Source organism: Hylaeus volcanicus, chromosome 3, assembly GCF_026283585.1.
Source record: "Hylaeus volcanicus isolate JK05 chromosome 3, UHH_iyHylVolc1.0_haploid, whole genome shotgun sequence".
In the NCBI taxonomy this organism is placed as follows: Eukaryota; Metazoa; Arthropoda; class Insecta; order Hymenoptera; family Colletidae; genus Hylaeus; species Hylaeus volcanicus.
Genome location: NC_071978.1, coordinates 22,759,461 through 22,782,741, shown reverse-complemented (window position 1 = coordinate 22,782,741; position 23,281 = coordinate 22,759,461). Strand labels below are relative to the sequence as shown.

Sequence of the window (23,281 nt, the reverse complement as noted above, 5' to 3'; positions counted from 1 at the left end):
ACAATTACGATTCGGAATAAGTATTCATTCGAGACATTAATCGTGAGAAATTTTTCTATATTTTAGTATCTATTTATCGGACCAAGTAAATATTAATTTCTGACAATAGTTAAATTAATTATTAACAATACTTGTTTAGGAAACGATCGAGAATATGATTTTCCTATAGTATTAATAATAGGGAATATTATTCCAAGTAATTGCTTGGCATAAGCAGACTAGGAAATCGAAGGAGCTTCGTTTCCTTTTGTTTCCTTCTTTTCGTACTTATTGTTAGTTTCTAAGATTGTAACTGGAGATGGAAGGAACTTTGTTTCCTTCGATAGAAGGATAGAACGATCCTTCGTCTCGAGTAATAGCGAGCTAATGGCTGCGAACTTGTAATAAGATCTTTAGATTTAAATTAGCAGTATATCTACTACTAAATATTTATTCCAAAGCGAGAATTCTCCTCTCATCCTCTCTTGCTCTTCCTTTACAGAACAGCCACTACATTTCAGCGTTCGGTGTCGCCATCTGTATCATCATTCTGTACTCTCTGTACGCTGGACCAACTTTCATACTTGTTTGAATGGAACTAAATACATAGCTCTGGAATAACGGAGCCTTCTTCAAACATATTATAAATACATAAGATTTTTAACAAAGCCACACTTAATTATGCACACACTCGCGACAATATATTTTTGAGAAGAAGAATATTCAAAAAATGAACATCGTGTAATTTAAGTAGTAGTCGATTATCGCAGCAGCAGTCGACGTCATCTAAATCATTGTTGCAAACGAGATCATTGCGGTTGATCAACGCGATAATGACAAAATTACTCTCTCCGCTTTACGAGATAAATGTCACTTTCAAGGTCCTCAGCCAATGATGCCCCTTGATTATGCTCCACCCACCCGTTTTTCCTTTTTCTTCAAACGAATGATTCAGTGTTCCGTGGTATCCTCAGTAAGTCTACGCATTCGCGAAGAAAATGCACGATGAGCATAAACCACATATGATTAGAGGAATGGTGAGTCTATCTGTGCCCATTTTCTCCACATGCTTTCCTTTACCAAAGTAACGATTATGACGTCTTAAAATGCTTTGTCAACCCGTTCGCTTTAGAACATCATATAGATTCTGTATACTTATGTAAAAGATATTTAAAGAACAAGTTTCAAAACTTGTTGAAATTAAAAAATTTCTTCAATTTATAAATACAGCGCATTTTATTATTTCGCAATGTTGAAATTCAGCATTCCATTAATTTTCAATTAATTTATAGTCAGCGTTAAGATATTCCTACATCCTTTGTCTGTCGACGAAATTCGTCTAAATTAAAAGGCATATTTAATGGCTGCAAATAAATGTCTCATCGCGAATATGTACACGAATAAACTTAATGTATATGTAAAATAATGACAAAATTCATTTCAGAACATCATTCTTATCATTCTACTTAGGTAAATTTCTTCGACAGACATAGAAGGTACGAATACTCGCGGAGGCTGACTGTATATCCAAAACCTCGAGTATCTAAGACTTCCTTCAAGTGAACCCATTCAGGTAACTCACGTGATTCACACGATGTCGCATGAATTTAATCGCGTAAATTAATTCTTCGCACCTATATTTAAATTTCCTTTAAAAAATCGAAGGCTCCGCCCCTAGAAGCATCAAGCTATTGGATTATGGGATTGCTTAAGAGAAGAAATTCTCAGTCTGTAAATCTTTATATTTTATCCTTTATTGCTTGGACGCGGAAGGATGACTTTTCGTCTCAAGATTCAAACAAAGAGTGAAGATATGAAAAATATGGTTTGGATCTGCCACATGTTTTTCACACTGCCGTCTTGTACACAAATACTGCCAGAGGCCCAACTACGAAGGCAGCAGAAATGAAACTTCCCCTTATGAGAGACGCAGTGTCCCTCAACTCTAGATTTATTTTTGTTACACGTTTATTTCATAATAAACCAACACAAGCTACCTCAAAATATAACTTATCGTTCTCCCTAGAAAAATTACTCGACAAAAAGTTTCAGGGTACTATCACTCAGGGACAGACGCACAATAAATGAAATTGTTTTTACTCGGAAGCTTCTTACTAATATAATTGATTGTCCACCTCTTCTTGGACTTGTACCCTTTCACATTCCTTCCAGGACCACTAGATCCTCGTATCTTTTTCACCAATACGTTTCCTCGTCTAGATACTGTCACCTCGATACTGTTGTCCGTTCCTGTGCTACAGTTAATTGCTTTAGTTCAGACAGCGATATGTTTATTGACTCTATCGACTCTACTAAACATAGGCTATATAACCTTTTTATCGGCAACTCTGTTATTCATCGGCGATAACTTTGTTATGATTGTTTGCTTGTTTGTAAATTTGTATTTGTCTTGACATCTGTCAACTGTGATGTCTGTAATTGCTAAACTGTATTAATTTCATAAAGGGCTATGCCTGTATATATTGAAATAAATAAATATATAAATAAATGTAGGCGCCAGTTGACGAATGGAGAAAATAGTTCAATTTAAGATATATGTATTTATATAGAGATTAATAGCACAGAAATAAAACAAAATAAACTTCTTAATTGTTCACGAAATGCGCAAAGGAGTATCGAAATCGCAACGGCACACAGTCCTTAGTGGCCAAAACAAAGCAAAAACAAAAACACTTGTCGCTACGACAGTCCTTCGTCGTACTGCTTCGTATCCAATGCTCATCCATATTCGTGATCACTTTTACAAAATATTCTCCGGTAGATGGCAATATATATATATACAGTATACCTGTTCACCATTTCTGGTGCCTAAATAAATAAATAAATAAATAAAAATGATAGTTTGCAGCAGCTATTCAGAAGTCTCGCAAAAATATGGTACGACCTGTTGCGCCATCGTAGCCTGCTAGCTTTCCTACAAGACCATCTCCCCTAAACGGTCTCCAACAGTGCATTCGCCTGCACGCAACGAGCACGCATACAAGAGCTGCACGTCGTCTAACCACCGAAAGCAATGGCTGATGACAGCAATTCATTCGTAGAAATTAGTGTTGCTGACTGTGAGAACACGATTAGATCGCGCCCCACCGCAGCCCCGGGCGGCTAGTACCACGAGCGTATAAAAGCCCAGCCGAGCGCCGCGGGGATGACAACTTTGTTACGACTAGACCACCAAGCGACGTCATGAACTTTATTGTGGTGCCGTTTCTCCTAGGTCAGTTAGGTCCCCCTCTGATTACTCGATTAACACTTCGTGACCGGTTGTCGTCGGTGCCCGGCCAATGATTCACGAAGGACGGGTCAGGTCGGTTCGCGTAACGAGTTTTAAAACCGTTTGGACGCCGTCGATCCGCGGCTCTCTCGCCCCGTACCGTCGAAATATTCACGAGCGACCCGATTTCCAACTAAACTTATACATATATCCGTGTGTTTCAGCGATTCGACTGCCGACGAACGGGGATCGATGGCACAACGGGCCGGAGTACACGTTCAACGTCACCGTGAGCACCATCTCCGATTTGGCGACGAGAGAGGATAGCCTCGCCGGATCGAGCCTGCTCACCAGCCTCAAGTGCCGTCCCAGAGAGCCCTATAGGCTCCACTGTCGTTACGAGAACACGAAGCTGACGAAACTCGCGCCGAAGGGCATAAACGTCGAGTCAGCGATCCCGCCTGAAGACGCCATCTACGAGGACTTCTGCTTCGGGAACACGTCCTTCGAGATAAAGTTCGACGACGAGGGAATCGACCACTACAGATTCGAGAACGACGAGGTACGGATACCTCCCTATCGGAGGAACTTGTACAGGATCGTGGCCAATCAGCTGAACATCGGCTCCAAGTTTGGCGAGGTCGAGGAGATCAAGAAACTGGACAACACGACCGTGGGGGAGTGCACCGTCGATTACAAAATCACCAAGTCCAAGCTGGACAAACAATCCGCGGATGCCGAGTTCCTGTTTACGTGGCCTATTAATATGCGGATCGAGACGGCGTTGAAGATCGAGAAAGAGGTGAGGCTGGACGAGTGCATCCCTCATCCGGTTTACTTCTTCGGGCCTAGGGCGGACGACGTCGTGCCTACCGGGTCCATCGAGAAACTGGTGAGCTACCGTTTTCTTTCTTTTTTTTTTCATTGTACTCCAATTTACTTACGCAGGAGTTGGTAGGAAAAATGAACGAGGGTAGAGGGATTTGAATTTGGAGCACTTGGATCGACTGTGGGGAATCCTTTTCATTGAAGTATTTGTTGAACTGGATTGCGTATGTTTATGCATTTATGGTAAATGGGAGAATCTATGGGAACGTGCACAGATACAAAAATGTATAAAAAATCAGCAGTTGTATAGAGTCAGTGTAAGAAGTATTCGTACGGCAACCTATTTAAAATAAATGGTTCCTGTACGAATACTTATTACACTGACTGTACATACTGTACCGTTCAGAAGATAAGACATATTTCATTTAAGGGCGCAACACCCTTTGGCTTTACCATCGTCACTTTATCAAAAGAATCTAAATAAAAATTATCTTTCTATTATTCAATATAGAGTCAGTCCCGTAAGTATTCGTACCCTCTATGTCTGTTGAAGAAATTTGTCTAAATGATAAGTTCGATGTTTCCAAATACTCGTTACGAATAAATTTTTGAATTTGCTCATGTTAATATTTATAACGAACGATTTATTTGGAAACATCTAACCCATAATTGAGACAAATTTGTTTAATAGACGTAGAAGGTACGAATACTTATGAGTAGACCGCGGATCTTTGTGCATTTTGTAGGAAATTTGAATGTGCAAGAAACTAAAAATTGCAAACAATATGGAAAAAATATAAAAAAGATTGAAAGTAAAGTTCATGTTATAATATTTTCAGAATAAAATAAATTCCTATTTAGGTTTAAGTTTCGTAGGCACGTTCGCGAAGATTTTATTTTGCATAAAGATCCGCAGTCTACTTATGAGATTGACTGCATGTATAGCAAACTCCAGCAAATAGATCTTTTCGAAAAAACAATAATCTTCATTTAGCCTTCTGGAATACGGTAACGATGCGGAAGCCATTCCGCGAATATTCCTATTTAAATTAGTCATGAATGATCGAATATAAAGGCACATAATTAATTTCTCCACCCGATAGTTATATGTAATGAAATTATATATCACAATTACATTTTAAACGATCAAATAATTATAATTAAATTGTAAGTATGATACATAACGGAGTAATCTTTGCTCTACGTTTCTAGATATCGTCCCATAGCAAGGTTTTCATCACCGACACAGAGTTCACATCTGAAAGTGTGAACAACGTCAAAGTTTACGATACCAACAGAAAAATAGTAGGATTCGTGCTCGATTATGTTCGCCTCACCTTCGCCGCCGTAGATCCTGCGACGAGCGACTTCAAGGAAATATCGGACACGATAACAGCTGGCCCAATAGTGAACAAGCTACGCGATGTGTGCCTATAGTTATCCATAATCAGTATCTAACAACGATATTAAGACTAGATGTTACATAGTAAAATTGTTGCAATAAAGTATCTTGATTTCTTTGCGCCCTCCTGTCTACTCTGTCATTCTTGTGCCATCACGTCCAATTGGAGAGTTCTCCTATTTGGAACATGAATTTTTGATCATTTCGAATCATTGATTGTCTTCTGTCAAACTGGTTATAGAGAGTTTTTCAAAAGGATGCTTTTAAATTTTGTCTTTCTATACCACTCATAAGCTATATCATCTTTCACGTTTGATTACAATCATGCTTTCATTAATAATGAAAGGATCGCGTCGCAATTATGTTTAATTAGAAGACGACATCTTGAAGCACTCCTTTGAGAGACTCTCTTAAAATTCGATAACCTTTTTAATTCGTTAACTACAAAAGAAATTTCCATTCGTTTAATTTGAACGCACTTATTTGTGTTTGTTAAATAATACCGATCATTGTATCATTCGAGATGTTCGACAACGAAGGGTTGAAAGCATTATATATTCAGTAATAAATATATACACAGCTTTGAAAATAATATTGAAAGTAAGTTGGCATTCATTTTCTCCCTCGACAGTTTTCATATCGATTACCTCGCTCGATTCGTTTAAAATTTGTTTAAAATATACCGCGAGAAACGCGCCAGCGCGCGTCTCCCTGGAAGTTTCACGCGGCGAATCAATTAACAGGGAAAATTGTCTGAGGTATCGGTAATTAGTAGAACCTGCGTCTAACTTCGCTCTTCGAAACACGGATTTTGTACGATTACGCGTTTCGCTTGGAGGAGAAATGCATCGAGCCATATAATTTATCGATTTTAAATTAGTACACAAACTAGATAGGGGACGACGTTCAACTGCAACGTCCAATTAGCGAATTACTTGAGCCGAGACGCGAATCTTTGCGTGGATTATTCCTTGATTCCATTTATTAGGCATAGAAATTAATTCTGTGACTTTATATTCCATCATTTATAACTCTAGCTTAAGTAGAGATATTTATTATTTTATTACACTAAATTACCACCGAAGTTCACTAGCCAATGAACTTTGCTTGTTCTTGTTTATCCAACAGATTACAGGTGTACTTGGTAATTGTAACGATTCCAAGGGTATAATGGTAAGCAAAATTTCATTTCATGGAATGTTGGTATTTTAATGTAGCAAAGTGGTGTCTTAGTTAAACTGAATTAAGTCTTGTTTAAACTGAAGTTATAAATGAATGAATACAAAGGCACAATAATTCATTCAATTAATCTTCCTCGAAATTTCTGTTAGAAAATTCTATATTTTCTCATAATTTCTCTAAAGAAAAATTGATTTGTACCAAATGATAAACAATTCCATTCGACAGAGGTTCTCGTAAAATTGTAATATAAATAGCTCCGGTGGCAAACGACTCGATTGCCACGTAATCCTCTAAATATCCTCCTAACCGAGTTAGGAACGGAAGCAGGTATTCAGCGAATTATACGAATGTCGAAAAGTGTTAGGCTTAACGAACGGAGCTTATGCAACCATCCTGTATTTTTTTGGTTGACTTCGTAATATTTGGTTGACTTTCATAGTACCCCTAAAATAAAACCACAATATATGCATGCTATACATTATACATATACAGTATTTTTGTGCCATTCTACATACTCTTCTATAATAACATCTCCTGCATCAAATTCACCTTTTTATCCCCCAAAATAAAAGGAAAAGAGTAGCCAGTGGTTAATTCCTCTCAAAAAAGCTTTGCAAACCTCCCAACAAGATCTACAACGCTTAGTATTAAAGTCTCGAGTTCCCACCTTCGAAAAGGCTAAAACAATTCCCACGTGACCAAATTCAACTTTCATATTCCTCAAAATAAAAAAAAGAACACCTTTTGATTAATTCCCCCAAAAATGCTTCGTAAACCTTTCGATGAAAACTATAACGCTTAGTATTAAAGTCTCGCGTTCCCACCTTCGAAATTTAGGCTAAAACGATTCCCACGCGAGCGTTTCTGCGAGTGTTCCCCTAAATAGGGCACGCGGCGCTCAATAGGGTAATCCTCAGGAGCGGTTTCGATTGGGAAAGCGATTAAACATAACGGCCTCGGATTAAAAAGCAGAATTGAAACGTCAACGGATGGCACCGACGGGGATAACCGACGGTCGTTGACACGCAGAGGTAATTGGCAGCCGGTTTCGAGCATGACGTGTATAAACGGGTGACGTAGGGTCCCTTCATGACCCCGATTGGGAACCGCCGTATCAATTCTCTAAATCTGTCGTCGGGCTGTCCACACACTTTATTTTCCTACTGGAAAGAGAGAGCGGCTTCGGTAAATTGGAGCTCGCTAATCGTAAGAAGAGGTCAGTAGTGCAGTTTAGCCACGGTATAAGAGCGGCCCCAACATCGGTGACTCCGTTAAAGTAGTCGAACGTTGCACGGTGTCACCATGAACATAGTACTGCAGGTGGTACCATTTTTCCTAGGTAAGCCACACGCTCTCGGGACGAACCTGTGTATACACGCGTGTATGTGAGTGCCTTTACGCGTCCACGGTCGATTCTTAGGACAGCGTGTGTCCCGAACCGGAGCTCGAAACGAGACAGTTAACCCGTTGGGTAGTTCGTCAGAGGTAAGGGAAGTTGGTGGACGAGCAGGTCAAGAAAGTCAAAAGTACGCGCATTATCGAAGACTAGCGACCTGTGCTCTAATCGGTCTATTCAAACCTCAATCATTCAATTCTCGTACACGCGTGGACCGTCTGGCGCGTTCGCGCGCGCGCTCGCGAAAAGTAGGGTAGCTGTCCTGAGCAATCAGAGCTGATAAACGTCTTGGTTAACTTTGGACGCTTCGTTTCCTTCGGAAGCTTTATGGGGATCGTGTGTTATTCGTTTCGCAAGAGCAGGTCTTCAATTTTTCGATTCTTCTATTTTCCCAGGTAATGTATAACTTCGTTTGGAACGTGTTAGGAGTGGTCGCCTGACGATAATCAGCTGGTGAGGTTAGTAACAACCACGGTTTCGTTAGCATACAGAGGCTTTCATTAACTCCCACTTTGGAACACCAGGAAAGTGTTCCTTTTCCAATTTTTTATTCGAAAACTGTTAATAGCAGCTACTTCCAACTTTGTATACTTATTCGTAGGTATGACGAGGTGGCGTGTAATTTTTGTCAAGAGGAAATATTCATTTGTCGGGGGGAAGGATGTTGATTGAAGAACATAGGTAGATTTTTCGATATGTACTGGGGCACCAGGAAAGTGCTCGTTTTCCAATTTTTTCCTCGAAAACTCTTAATAGCAGCTACTTCAAACTTTGTGTACTTGTTCATAGGTATGTCGAGGTGGCGTGTAATTTTTGTCAAGAGGAAATATTCATTTGTCGGGAGGAAGGATGTTGATTGAAGAGCGTAGGTAGATTATTCGATACCTACTGGGACACCAGGAAAGTGTTTCTTTTTCAATTTTTTGTATTCGAAAACTGTCGATAGCAGCTACTTCCAACTTTGTGTACTTATTCATAGGTATGTCGAGGTGGCGTGTAATTTTTTTCAAGAGGAAATATTCATTTGTTGGGGAGAAAAATGTTGCTTGAAGAGCGTAGGTAGATTTTTCGATATGTACTTTAAGGAGACGAAAAGTTGGCTAGTGGGATTGGTAATGATCTCCTCTATTATATTGTAGAATTCCATAGTATAGTATGGATTGTAACATAGAATTCTACGGTACAATCTAAAAATTGATTACCAATCTAACACAGTACAGCTTTTAAACAAACTCTATTTGCTCTTGTAATGAGCCTCAATAGGCCTACGAGGGGCTCGGGTACCTCGGGTTCGCCAAACCCGTACTGCAGCTGTAATCTAGCACAGCTCTGCGGTCCCTGAGGATTAAATTCAAACCACTTAACGATTCTTACAACAGACACCCACATTCTATTTTATCTCAAGATCGCCTTTTCTTGATCACCTACTAGCCTAGTATCTCTATCTACAAATAATAAAAGAAAGCCTACGAACTACTAAATTCGTTCCATTTTCCAAGTGGAATTTTCCTACATGTAGGAATCAACTAACAATATTTCCGCCTAACTCCCTCATTTACACACCACCCCAAGATCACTTTTCCTCGATCACCTACTAGCCTAATGTCTCTAGATCCATAGATAATAAAAGAAAGCCTCCAAACTACTAAATTCATTCCATTTTCTATCAACCAACAAACAATTCTTCCAACTACTTTTCCCATTTCTAACCCACCCCAAATATCACCTCCTAGCCCAAATATCTTTCAAAAATTGCAAAGCTCGTTCCACTTTCAGCGGCACGTGTGGAGGTGGATCTCCCCTGGATGTACGGGCCCGTGTACACGTTCGAGGTTCAAGTAAACTCGACGGGGATCCCCGAGGGTGGCTACACCAGCGTTCGACTGAACATGGCGTCGAAGCTTATTTGCCAGCCGAAGAGCCACAACCACCACGTGCTCAGCTGCCATTTCAGCGACTCGAAGGCGAACAGTTTCGTCACAGAGGTCCTCGATCCAACCATACCAGGGCAACCGACGAGTCCTGTGAGCCGGCAGACAGCCTACGAGATGTACCCCGACCAATTCGAGATCAAGTTCACGGAGCAGGGTATAGACAGCCTCGTCGTCAACGAGAACATTCAACCAAGGGAACTGGACATGATTCGCGTGGTCGTCGATCAGCTAAATATCGGAGCACTGACGGATGACTACGCGGATGCATTCGAAGCGATGGAGAACTATACTCAGGGCGAATGCCAGACTATCTTCAGGATCACCAGGAACGCCATTCATCGCGAGTTGGACGAGGATCGAGAATACGTTCTGGAAACTGTCTATGGGCTGTCGGAGGATCAGTTGCTGCAGATCAGGAAGATAAGGAATCTGCATATGTGCTTGCATAATGTACCGTACTTCTTTGGTAGCGCGGATACTACCAGGCGATACAGGGATGTTATGTCCACTGCTGTGAGTATGAGTTTGAGGGGTTTTGATGCTAAAGATAGGTTGACAAGTTCTTGGGTAAATTAAATTCTAAGCTCTAGGCACAGAGTTCTAGAGAAAATTAGGTTCCAAGTTCCAGACCTAACCCAGGGTTCTAGAGAAAATTAGATTCCAAGTTCCAGACCTAATCCAGAGTTCTAGAATAAACTGAGTTCTAGAATAAACTGAGTTCCACGTTACAGACCCAAGTTCTAGAGAAGTTCTAGAGAAGTTACAGAGAAGTACCAGAGTTGCAGAGAAAACAAAAAAATATACATGTTGAATTTAGTAACCTCCTCCTTTTCGAAGTCGGTTAAAAATTATGTTCCACGGTTCAGATCTACCTTAACCTTCTTGATTAAACTCTTAGTTTCAAACCTAACCCAGAGTTCTAGAGAAAACTATGTTCCAAGCTTGAGACCCAGAGTCCTCTAGTAAACTAAGGTTTCAAGTCCCACCTTTCTCAGGTAAACCAAATTCCAAGCTTCAGACCTAACTCACAGCTCTTCTGATTGCAGAGCTCATCCGAGAGTCACATAGTGGTCACGTCCTCGGAGTTCATGACTGGTACCAGGAACGTGGTGACTATCAACAGAGTATACGAAGGAACGACCCTCTACGAGAACATAAACCTAAGGCTATACTCTGTGGAGCAAGCAAGAGACTTGCCACCAGAAGTGAAGGACCCCGAACCAACCAGTATATTCATTGGAGGATGGTCGATGGAAAACTCGTACTACGGTGGTGATTTCTCTATGATGTCCTAATCGAGCCCACGGAATTGCTTCATCCTCATCGCCATAAAAATTCAGCTATTCGCATCGACAGTGATGGCAAAGGAATCCGTGGATGGAAACGAGACTCGTGGAGATTGCTTTGGTAACACTGTTCCTGCGAATAGGGTTACAACTGTATTGTTATACGATCCTGTACATAATAAAGAGACTTTTCATTTCTATAAGAAAACGTTGTTTGGTTTGTTATTCTCTTAAAGTGGTAATAGGAACAGGTGGTAGTCATTCTGAGAGCAGGTGTTGAGTCACCAGGCGAGGTTTTGTTTTTAATTTTAATTGTTTGTGATTCGTAGCCTGGAGGCTAGTGAGACCGATAAAAGTTGATTAGAGGTAAACGTTTCTGTTTCTGTTTTCAATCTTTTATTCTACTGTTTGTTAGAGATATATTACAGCTGTTGTTTGCTATGTTTCAGGTGTTCAGGTGATGGTGATCCAATCAAGAGGATCGAAAGTGTTTCTAAGCTTGTGTAGGTTAACACTTTGCGCTCGAGGCATTTTTCTATAAAATCAAATCCGGTCCATTTTTATAATAAATTTCTGTAAAACCAAAAACTCTACTTCGAGAAGAAACATCTACGAACATTCATGACTCAATGCATTATTATTTCAATTCATAATTAACTGTATTCCAATATAAGTAAAATTGAAAGTGTACGTTCAAAAAAATCACTTTTAAATTACATATGTCGCCCTAGAGGCGCCACTCGAGCGCAAAGGGTTATTAATAAGTTACAGATAAGTACAGTTCTGTGAGAAGCTTTATAACGTCACGGATTTGTGTCTGTACCTTAGAATAAACCATGCAAGGATGGATTTTTAGAAGCTTAAGATTCTAAGTCACTTAACTAGAGTTACATTGTCCATTTCTACTCGAAATATTACATTTCTACAATTTTCGGTCAACTAACCATTGAATTATAAGCCCTTTTCCTCCTAGAGATCCTTCAGATGGAAGAAACCTGTAAACAATTTTAAATTAAGAATTAATCCAAGGAAAATCTAAACTGTCATTGAAGTATTATTACTAAGACATAAAGTGTACGTAAAACAATGATTGTAAACTCTTCGATACCCATTTAGGATCCTCTTTGCTGATAATTACAGTTATCATATTAATTACATTACGATTCATAATAGATTACACGTATCCACCCTGAGCACGTCGAATTAACTGATTGTGAGTAAAATAAAGGGAACGTAGCGAATCGATATAGTAATTTGTTTCCCCCTTGACCCTGCTGCATCCTGTCGAATTCCAAACATCATCACTCCAATTTACCTGAGATAATTGAGAATGAATTTATTCTCGATTCAACGATTTTATCGAATTTACCATTTATTTCGACTGCAGCACGATAAAAATATTATTTCCTAGGCAAATTTAAATTAAAGGCACTCTAAAAAATACCTCCCCTTTCGATACATCGTTTAATGAATTTATTGTATATTTCGCGCGCAACACGTGCAGTTTTTTTAATCGGTAAACAATGCAAGCGTCGAAATGAAATGATATCTCAAGTGTTGATTTTAATAAAATGCGTATCGCAATTTTGTTGTTAAACTGTTTTCCTCTGGCAGATGTGAGTTTTCCAGTTTATTTATTTAAAGAGTAAATGCTCCGTGCAACTAAAGCAAATCAAATGCCTCATCAAGTGATATTTCTATTTAAATTTAATCATATATTATATAATTATTATTATTATAAAAGTGTATTTAAATATGTTTACGGTACATGTGGAATTTGCGATAGAAATAGGTTAATAAAGCATCGATAGTAATAAATAAAAATTGAGAATTTTCCTATTTAACTAACAATGACATTAAACAAACGAAAATAAATTTCTCTATTTAGAATTCTTTTTTTAATTCCTCTCTTCCAAGGTTTAATGAAACAAATTCGAAGAATCGACGTTTCCACTCGAGGTGTTAGGTAAATTAGGTTAGTAAGCTCAAAAAGAAAGTTCCAAGAAGCTACTAACAAAGCTCCAAACCGATCAAAGTGATTTCGCTTGATATAATTCCAAAAATCTCCCATTTTTTCTATAGCTTGTTTAGAGCACCCTCGAACGACTATATCGGTCCCAAGCAAGTTAGAGCTTTATTGCGGCGCGCATCTGTGCTCCATTAGCGGGAAATATGTGCACCGCAACAATGCGTAGCCGCTTTTAATTTAATCACTGCGCAAGCGACATCGTGAATTTTTGGAAAGCACGGAAAATAATTAAACGTCGCCCAATTACATTCGACGAGTTAGATTACATAAATTACCAGTCATGTCGCTCGATATCAAGCTCAAACAATGCAAAGAAAAATTGAATTCATTTACCGCATTTATTTAATATACAGTCAGTGTAATAAGTAGACTGCGGATCTTTATGCATTTATAGGAAATTTTAATGTGCATGAAGCTACAAAATGCAAACAATATGCAAGAATATAGAAAAGATTGAAAGTAAAGTTCACGTTACGATATTTCCAGGATAAAATAAATTCGTATTTAGGTTCAATTGTTCTAGGCACGTTCGCGAGGACTTTATTTTGCATAAAGATCCGCAGTCTAGTAATAAGTATTCGTACAGGAACCATTTATTTTAAATTGGTTGCTATACGAACACTTCTCACAGTAACTGTATCTAATTAAATTATAACATCACCTTTAATTCATCACATGCATTCCATTAAATGTGACAGAGATATTGTATGGTTGCTCTTGGGAAATTAAAAAATAACACCTAGCTTCAGAGTGTCTATCTGTGGGCTCTAACAAAGGACGACAAAATTAAATTTATTCGCTACAATTATTTAATTCGCCACGTGCGTTCCCTTTCGTTTCAAGTAAGAAATTTTTTATTTACCTGCTTATTTGCCTTTTCATTTAATATTATTAAATAAACTACGTCCAGGTTCGGCTAGTCCTTGGTATCGAACGGCAAGAGCGTGTTGCCTGTTCTGGTTTGATCCAGTCGATTTAATTTCAACGGAGCGCGCGTGCTGAAATCTTTCAGACTATGGAAAATGATATTAGGCGTGCGAAGCGATACGGAAGATGTCTGGAGGAACCACGATACGCACGGAAGCGGTCGTTAATGAAATTGTTTTCAAGGAGACGGTAATGAATCAAGTTCTCTGTCGTATAAAGAGGAGACAGATGGAACGGTGTCGCATCAGTCGTATCAGTAGAACACGTCGGATATGCTGGCGATCATTCTACCGTTCTTCCTGGGTAAGTATGCCTGACGTTCGTCTAATCAGTTCTCCTATCTTCGTTTCTACAATAACCTAATCACTCCCTAACAAACGACGCTACGATCTAACATAAAAATCGCAATAGTTTACAAACACGAAGGATCCTCGAACTCTCCCATCGCGATATTAACCCTTTGGCACTCGAGACCTTTTTTCTGGTATCTATCAACGACTCGAGATTCCTTTTTAGCATTCTATTGCCACGAATCCTAAGATTATATTGACATCGGAGATGAGATCTCCAATTTGGGAATCAGGTCGCCTTTACCTCGCCGACAATCATTTTATCGACACTTCGAGTTCCAAAGATATTAATTATTATTGCTGGTAGATTTGCTGCGTCAAACCTAGTGGTGACCGAGAGTACCTCTCGAGCGCAAAGGGTTAAAGGTGACGATATTATCATACTTGGAAGGTACCTCGAAACGGGAGTCCTTAAACGAGAGTCTATATTTGTGGATTTAAATGAACTAGGACTATTTTTGAACTTCCATCTCGAACGAATTAAAGAGAAACGCGCTTCAAAGTTACACGTCGATTTAATTTCCTTGCCTGGACTGTTCCTACAACGATACTTTTCAAGTGATTTCTGGAAACACTCGTTTTCTGAGGAGAACAATCGTTAAGACACTGGAATTTAATCATTTTTGCTGTCAAAGCTTTCCAGTGTATAATTTTCATTCGATCGGTTAAAAACCAATCAGTTCGTTAATTGAGCTTCATGAAAGCTTCGTGAAAAAGGCAGCAGAGTGGAAACTAGAAACTAGAAAACTCTACTCTAGATACAATGATTTTAAATACCTGCTAAAATGAATTGCATTTATTGAAATAAAAACGTCAAAGAGGGATTCAATTGATTACGAGGAGCATCGGAAAACGCACGAAACGCTGATACGCCGAGGTAAATGAGGAATTTATTTACAAACACAAATATACGTACGATCGAAAGCTCCAGGGGAGATATAAAAAAAAAAAGTGTTTAATTAATATAAGCGAGATACAGCTAATCAATCCCTGGCAATGTTTATTCGAAAATCGAGTTCTAGCTGTCTGGGTACATCCAGAGTTTGGTTTAAAATTTAATCGAGCCTGCCTCTGTGAATCGATAGCTGTTAAGTATACGCCTGACGGGTTGGACGAGATTCACTCTGCGATTGAAACTTAAATAGTTGATATTTTATGAATGCATTGGTTTTTCCTCGAACCTCCTTCTCCCAACATTATTTCACTCAAATGTAAACGTTACTACAGCAGAGACTAGGGATGTTAAGGAATCGCTAACAGTGAGGCAGTGTTGGACATAATCGTAATCATAATTACGGTTGACGATTGTAATCAAATGTTTCAGAGTTGTGATTACGATCGTATTTTCACGTGTTTTCAGACATTGTGTCTGAAAATCAACTTCAAATTCGTGTTCCTCGTCCCCAAAAAAACTTAGAAAACCATGCTTTCGTCAAAATCAAAAGTTGACAATTTTCAGTTAACATAATTCAATGCCTTAAGATAGAGCCTAACTTAGGGTAAATTAAAAAAAATTTTGATTTTGACGAAAGCTTCGTTTTCTAAGTTTTTTGAGTGCAAGGGACACGAATCTGAAGTCAGTTTTGAGGTACAAAATTTCAATGGTGGAAAACCTTGCTGAAAATACTATCGTAATCGCAGAAAAATTTGCGATTACAATGCTCGACACTGGTTTGAGGCACAACGGGAATTCCACGCAGCTATTTACGATAAAAAATTTGTTAGCGATTAAAACGTAATGCGACCCTCAGATATTGGAAAAAAACTCAATTTTGTTCATTTCCACTCGAATAAATGATATTTAATGCGAAAGACTTCAATTGTTCTATTATCCGAAAATTCCGCTGTCCGGCCACTTTTGTCTCCCTATTAGTTCGGATCAGAGATGGGCAAAACCCTAGACTTCGAATAAATCTGAAATTTGCCGATATGTTTGTCTCGTTTCCTTCTTTGGAAAATTTTTAAAAGAGGAAACGAGACAAATATATATCAGCAAACTTCAGATTTATTCGAAGTCTAGGGTTTTGTCCATCACTGGTTCGGATATGGGAATCTCTGCTGTATTACCTAAAATTTAGGTCCTACATACTAATGTCAATGTCCCAAACCTGCTCGAGGTCTCAAACAAAGATATTTAAAAAGACAAAATCCATTCCAATCTCTTCGACCCCATATTCGACCCTCCGACCCTGTTGAATCCGTTTAAAAAACCAAACTGCGTTCCAATCTCTCGCGTTCTCGACCACGCTCGACCCCCTGGCCCCTTAAATCGAGCTAAAGGGTCTGAAAATCCATTAAACCTGCCAATACAGCGCACTCGAATTTAATTGCAACCGAGGCCAGGATAATCGAGGTCCCACGAGGGTCCTTGCTACGTTTCCAAGCTGCAATGTCTCGACTAAACGCAATAATACGGAATCAAAGCTACATACAGACGCTACTCAAACTACTCGTCGTCCCAGCACGTGTGACGCGCCCCAAGATCGCCGTATCTATAGCAAACCCTCTCGTAATTCTAGCGGGACGCGTGGCCGTCGACCAGGAGGCCTCGCAGCTCTCCGATTGGCAGCGATACGGCCCGGAATGCACTTACGACGTCCTGGTGAACATGTCCCTGGCGAATATCGTCCACGAGAAGGACAATTTCTGCTCGATGATCGCCACGGAGCTCAAGTGCCGTCCGAAAGGCAGCGACACCCTCGCCTGTCGTTTCGTTAACGGGAGAATCGTCAGACCGGACCCCGAGGACAACAGGTGCACCAATTCGAAGAACTTCGTGCCGGTCAGCGACAGATTCGTCGGCGCCGACCCGTTCGAGGTCAGATTCAACGCGAGAGGCATCGAGAACCTGGTCGTGCCTAGACAGATTCCCAGGTGGCGGCTGGACATGATGAGAGCTATCGTTGGCCAGCTGAACGTTGGCTTCGAGCTGGAAAAGGGACGTCAACGGTTCGTCGCCATGGAGAACTCGAGCATCGGTTACTGCCAGGTGGAGATCAGAATGTCAAGGACGGAGTACGTTATGGACGACGAGACGGGGAACGGGGATCTCGAGATTGACTTTGAACCGACGCGACCCGAGGTCGTGCCGCTGGACAGGGCTGGACTGACGATCGAGAAGGTCAGGCAGCCGAAGAACTGCCCTAACAGGAAGATATACTTCTTCGGGAACCACGAGGACTTCAGCCTTGGGAACAAGAATACGTTCATGGATATGGTGAGCAGGAAGGGGGGATGGGGATCCTGTGGAAGTTGAGGGAGGATTTGGTGTATGTTAGTTTCGGGAATTTATTGTTGATAGACATGTTGAAAGTTTCCGGAGATCGTGGTGGATATTGATGGGGTTGTTAATACTTTAATTACTGGGCTATTGAGACACAGTTTTAGAAGAGGTACAGGGATGCTGAGGGGCCCGTTAAATGTCTGAAACTCGGAGGAGGAATTTATAGATCAGTGTATATTAGTCCAAGTTAACGTTAATTTCTACATATTGGTAATGGGTATATTAGTCTTAGAAGAAGTGCAGGAACGTTAACTGGTTAACTATTTGTTTAGAGAATTTTCTAGATCAGTGTATATTAGTCCAAGTTAACATTAATTTCTACATATTGTTAATGGGTATATTAGTCTTAGAAGTGCAGAAACGTTAATTGGTTAACTATTTGTTTAGAGAATTTTCTAGATCAGTATGTATTAATCTAAGCTGACATTAATTTCTACATATTGTTACTGGGTTAGGTAGATATTGATGGGGTTGTTGATACTTTAATTACCGGGCTATTGAGACACAGTCTTAGAACAAGTACAGGAATGCTGAGGAGCTCGTTAAGTGTCTGAAACTCGGAGGAGGAATTAATAAATCAGTGTATATTAGTCTGAGTTAACGTTAATTTCTACATATCGTTAATGGATATATTAGTCTTAGAAGAAGTCCAGGAACTGTTTTTTTAGTGAATTTTCTAGATCAGTATGCATTAATCTAGGCTGACACTAATTTCTCCATATTGTTACTGGGTATACAAAAAAAACCTGCTTTCTCAAGTAAATAGACCATCAACAATACAGTTATTATAATAGGTTCCTGTACGCAAACACTGAAATTAAAATGCCTATAACTAGACCCCTCAGTAGATAAAGTATTAATCTTCTATATAAATAAAATTGAAGCGTCTGTCTGTGATTTCGAAATAACACTTTTTTTTAACTCTTATATGACTTTTCGCACCTTTGCTGAAACTCAAACAGGCTTTTGCAACATTTTTGTCCGTTGTCTGACTGAACCAACTTTAAAAATTTGTTCAGTAATAGAAAGCTACAATATCCCTGAGCGACATAGGCTATGTTTCATTTTGATTAAAATACGTTTTCAATTTGAAATCTCAAAATTCGTAAATCAGGTCGGACGAAAAGCTATGCTTGGCTACTTTATCGGCGCGTGCTGCCTAAATATACTATAAATGCATTCCTGGTGCGCCAGGTGGCTACTGCTCGGCGTTAGATGATTTTTTGTCGTTCTTTGTCGGTGTGACTGACGCGTAACTCGACGAGACAAGTCATGTGGTATAGTATAAAAATAGTATAGAGAATAGTATGATAGTAAGAACACTCAGAATAGTATGGTATATTGAGAATAAATGTAGAGGGTATCTATTTTTCTTTCTTCGTTAAGTGCCAAATAAAGACTGGGTCCAGGAGTTAGGTCTGTAAATTACAGACTCTGTAATTGAGTTCTTGACCACCAGACGAAGGCTATATCCAAGATCAGGTCTGTAATTAAGCACAGTTAATCAACTCTAAAAATACCCAAAATTTCAAAATTATTTGGTAACTTTAACCGATGAATGACAATTCTTTCTAAAGTCATAAACGCAACACCACTCGTCAACAATTACCAATATAAGGAATTAATTACATCTGCTACCACCTCTTCCAGACCACGTCTATCAGCCACATAAGGATCTCGCGGAGTGAGATGCGCTCGTACACGGAAACCACGGGTATAATGCGAACGCTGACCAAGCCGAGAACGATGCGACTCCACCAGAAAATAAGCCTGTCCCTGAAAAGCATAAATCCCGCTCGTAGCCCACTGCTAGAGATTAAAAATCCAGCGTCGACCAGCTTGTACGCTTACACCGGTCTGGAAGGTATTCCAGAGGTATGAACGAGCAAACGGGAGCATAATGAATCGAGACGAAGGGCGTCGTGCTTTCACCGAAAGCCTCTTACGGGGAGGATAAAGGGAACTTGCCGTGGACAACAGGTGGAGGTCGAGTGGGGAAAAAAGCGATGATTGTGAAATAAAAAATTTGGAAATGTACCACGGAATTATGATTCTTGACGAATTCCCTGAACATCGATCCTTTGGCGTCCTACTTCTTCAAGTTTGTTTACTTTGGGCGTGTGGAGAACCCTCAAGATTTAATAATACAAAAAGTGACTTTGAAACGTACTAAACTTTACCAATTGACACATCCTCTTTCAAATTAAAAGAAATTAACGTTTCTAGTTCAATTTCTATAATATAAAAAGCGATCCCATTTAAATCCAAGTGAATCTACCACTCAACAACCCCTCCTTTTAAATTAAAAGAAATGAACGTTTCCAGCACCATCTGCACAATATAAAAAGTGAACCCATCTGAATCCAATTGAAACTACCACTCAACAACCCTCCTTTTTAAATTAAAATAAAATAAATATTTCCAACACCACTTTCATAACGTGCAAAGTGGCCCAATTTAAATCCAACCAAAATTAACCACATAAAATTCACCTGAAACAATCCACGATTAACGAAACGACCGATAGCGAGGTAACGAGACGCGCAGTTTCCTTCAAAAAATAAATAAACAGTTCGCATTTGCCATTCCAAGGATGAACCGTGATCCCAAGCGCCTCTAATCCTGTTTACAACTAAACACAACAAATCTCCAATTAAGACGGACTAACATTAGCGGGGAAGCATGTCGGAATAAATTGATTTGAAACTCGGAGAATTGAATTATCAGCGGAAGAACGGTAGTTGGAAAATTCAAAGTGGCATTCCACGTTCGTCTAACGAACGCCGATAGCCCTGAGAGAGACGAATTGTTTTAAATAACTATCCCCCTTAATTAAGGAGCTTAATCTGGGAAACTCCGCTGTTTACAGACGTGTGTCGTCCACTGTAACAGGCTTTGAGTTACGCAAGCGTGTCGAATTTTGGCGTAATCGAATGAACGAATGGAAAGTTTGGCGAGAAGGGTTTCTCCATTCGTTTGTTTACATTTTCCTCGAAGAGGTATCGACTCTACTATTTGTTGTCGTTCATTCATCGATCGCAGAATTCAATTTTCATTCGATTCAATTTTTCGTATTCTAGTTTTATAAGGCACACTATGTTTTTTTATTATAGTATATTGTTATACGTGCTCAGGGAAATGTACCAATCCTCTAAGCTCTCAGCCTAAGTCTCAACCTGATGGACGTTGGAATATATCTGTATGTACGAAGAGTTCAGAAACCAAAAAATATTTATATAGGGCTGTCTTTATTCTTAACCCTTTATAAGGAGAACTCCAGAGCATCTTTTTCTCACGTTTTGTATAAAAAAGAAATATGAGCGTAGAAACTTAAAAATTCCCGCCTCTTCCTTAATGGTAACGAGTGCCAGTGACCTATAAAGGGCTAAGATTCTAGCTACGATAATAAACGATTTGCAAATCTCGTAACAGAAATACATTTAAAAATGACTAATGATTAATCGTTTCTAGACATTTCAAAGCAAACTTTTTCCAACATATTTCATCAACCAACAGAAATGACACGAAAAAATTAACAGATTTCACGCTCGTCGTAAGAATCAAGAGATTGAAAATCAACCTCAGTAAAAAGCTTTTCTCCGTTAGCACCACCGTATTCCAGTATCTCATATCTATCCATTTGTCCCCGTCTCTATCCATGCTTCATTGTATGTCACAAACGTTACATTTTCCCGTTGGCACCCTCCTAGTTTCGAAAATAAAATAATTCTCAATCATAAATTCCCTCGAATGAAATACTAGCAAACCTATCATGCTAACCTACCCCTCGATACCATAAGCAATCGACTGTAAGAGAGAAAAGACACAAGGACATCGTAAGGCCAGCCAGTTAAACCCTGCAGCCCCCGTTAGAGGATCCAGGACCTGGAATCCTGGTCACCTTGAACGTATCAACCCCCACTCCCACCTCCGTCTAAATCCAGCCGCGCTGTTTCCGGTCGCGCGTATCTTCCGCCTTGCAGCAGGTGCTATCCCTACCCCTAGGTACCTCTCGTACACCAATGCACCGCGGGGATGTGGCATGAAGTAGCTGCTCGTCCACCATAGGCAGCACCACCTCCCCCTTTTCGCGGATCTGGGGGCAAAACGGCCGGAATGCCTCTGCGCCTGATCCGCGAAACGTTTATATACCACAGCAACACCTACCCTCGAAGTCATAGATCAGCGAAACGGTCGCTGAGCAAGTTCGCCAACCGTACTTCGTCCCGAGAACACCTGGACGACCCCCTGGGGACTACGTAACCTCTTCGACGGGGAAGCAAAGTCGAGCTGGTGAAGAAGCAGAGGACGTTGGAGCGAAAGGGTGCAGAGGAACGTATATTCAGCGACCATAGGCTAAAGGCCAACAGGTGGTTCGATCCAGGGAGGACACAGGTAACTTTAACTTCACTAATATCGAGATGGAATTATATAACGTAATGGTAAAGTGATACGGTACATTGCGGTGCGGAAGTAACTGACCACACGTGGAACAGTATATATATTTATAAAAAGGATAGATGTAAAATGAATATAAATTGCATGAGATAACGGGACGCTCGATCGCACCTTGCTGGTCAAATCGTAACGCAGTACTCTCAACCTTTTATTTACTGGCGCGACTCGTAAGTCCCGTCAATTTTCTCATGTATTAATTAAACGCTTTGAGAGCTATTGTGACTTTCGAGTCCACTTCTATGGAGTTCGTTTTTAATTTTTGGATGTCACCGGAAGCTTGTTAGAAACGAATCTATGAGATGATATTAAGACGATAATGGACATCTAGATTTTTAAAACTTTTGAGACATTCAGTAAATAAAGGGTTAACTCGAAACGTAGCACTCTGCACTCACGCACGTGTACACATTCACACACGCAGCCATTTAAAAACTAAACAATCTACGCTGTATCCTTTTTTTTTTTTTTTTTTTATTAATGACAGCTAGTCCTGTTGTAGGACTATGTGTCTTTTGGATATTTGTGCGTTGCTCCTTATCCAACTTTTAGTTACTAAAAGGTATTTCGAAAAGGATGTAATAGTCTCGCGATGACAAACTCGTTGCATCGCAAGTCCCTTGCATCATCTTCCAAATGTCTGGGAAGAATTAATAAAACTTCACCATTGTGTCTAAGATGTTGCACTTGTAAACCGTGGCATTCCACGCACCTACTTTTTATATCTAAAGATCTTATTACAAGTTTGCAGCCATTAGATCGCTATTACTCGCGACAAAGTATAAACAAATGACAAATTCTTGTCGCGACAAAGAATCATTTCTCAAAGAAGCAATAATCTACCTTATTTATTGATAACAGTGATTATTAATAGACTGCGGATCTTTATTCCATTTATGGATAATATACATATATGAAATAATGATAATATACATATATGTATGATGCATATATGAAATAATGATAATATACATATATGTATGATGCATATATGAAAT

General features: G+C 39.6%; 3 protein-coding genes and 1 long non-coding RNA gene across 4 annotated transcripts in view; all 4 read left to right on the top strand.

Annotated features, from left to right (window-relative positions):
- The first annotated feature begins 3,147 nt into the window (after window positions 1-3,147).
- On the top strand, window positions 3,148-5,565 carry LOC128873768 (uncharacterized). The gene is made up of 3 exons (XM_054117596.1): window positions 3,148-3,214; window positions 3,436-4,103; window positions 5,252-5,565. The coding sequence occupies exons 1-3, from the start codon at window positions 3,184-3,186 to the stop codon at window positions 5,474-5,476; spliced, it is 924 nt and encodes a 307-aa protein (XP_053973571.1). The 5' UTR covers window positions 3,148-3,183; the 3' UTR covers window positions 5,477-5,565.
- A 2,270-nt stretch (window positions 5,566-7,835) lies between these two features.
- Window positions 7,836-12,397, top strand: LOC128873767 (uncharacterized). Its single transcript, XM_054117595.1, has 3 exons — window positions 7,836-7,962; window positions 9,796-10,466; window positions 11,000-12,397. Exons 1-3 carry the CDS (start codon window positions 7,926-7,928, stop codon window positions 11,246-11,248), a joined length of 957 nt encoding a protein of 318 aa, XP_053973570.1. The 5' UTR covers window positions 7,836-7,925; the 3' UTR covers window positions 11,249-12,397.
- Window positions 12,398-14,430: 2,033 nt separating this feature from the next.
- LOC128873766 (vitellogenin-like) lies at window positions 14,431-19,865 on the top strand. Its single transcript, XM_054117594.1, has 3 exons — window positions 14,431-14,498; window positions 17,065-17,762; window positions 19,479-19,865. Exons 1-3 carry the CDS (start codon window positions 14,468-14,470, stop codon window positions 19,707-19,709), a joined length of 960 nt encoding a protein of 319 aa, XP_053973569.1. The 5' UTR covers window positions 14,431-14,467; the 3' UTR covers window positions 19,710-19,865.
- Window positions 19,866-21,973: 2,108 nt separating this feature from the next.
- The window catches only part of LOC128873841 (uncharacterized), a 9,833-nt gene continuing 8,525 nt past the window's right edge, over window positions 21,974-23,281 (top strand). The window contains exon 1 of the long non-coding RNA XR_008456503.1: window positions 21,974-22,223. This is a non-coding gene — a long non-coding RNA (uncharacterized LOC128873841). The remainder of the gene's footprint in view (window positions 22,224-23,281) is intronic.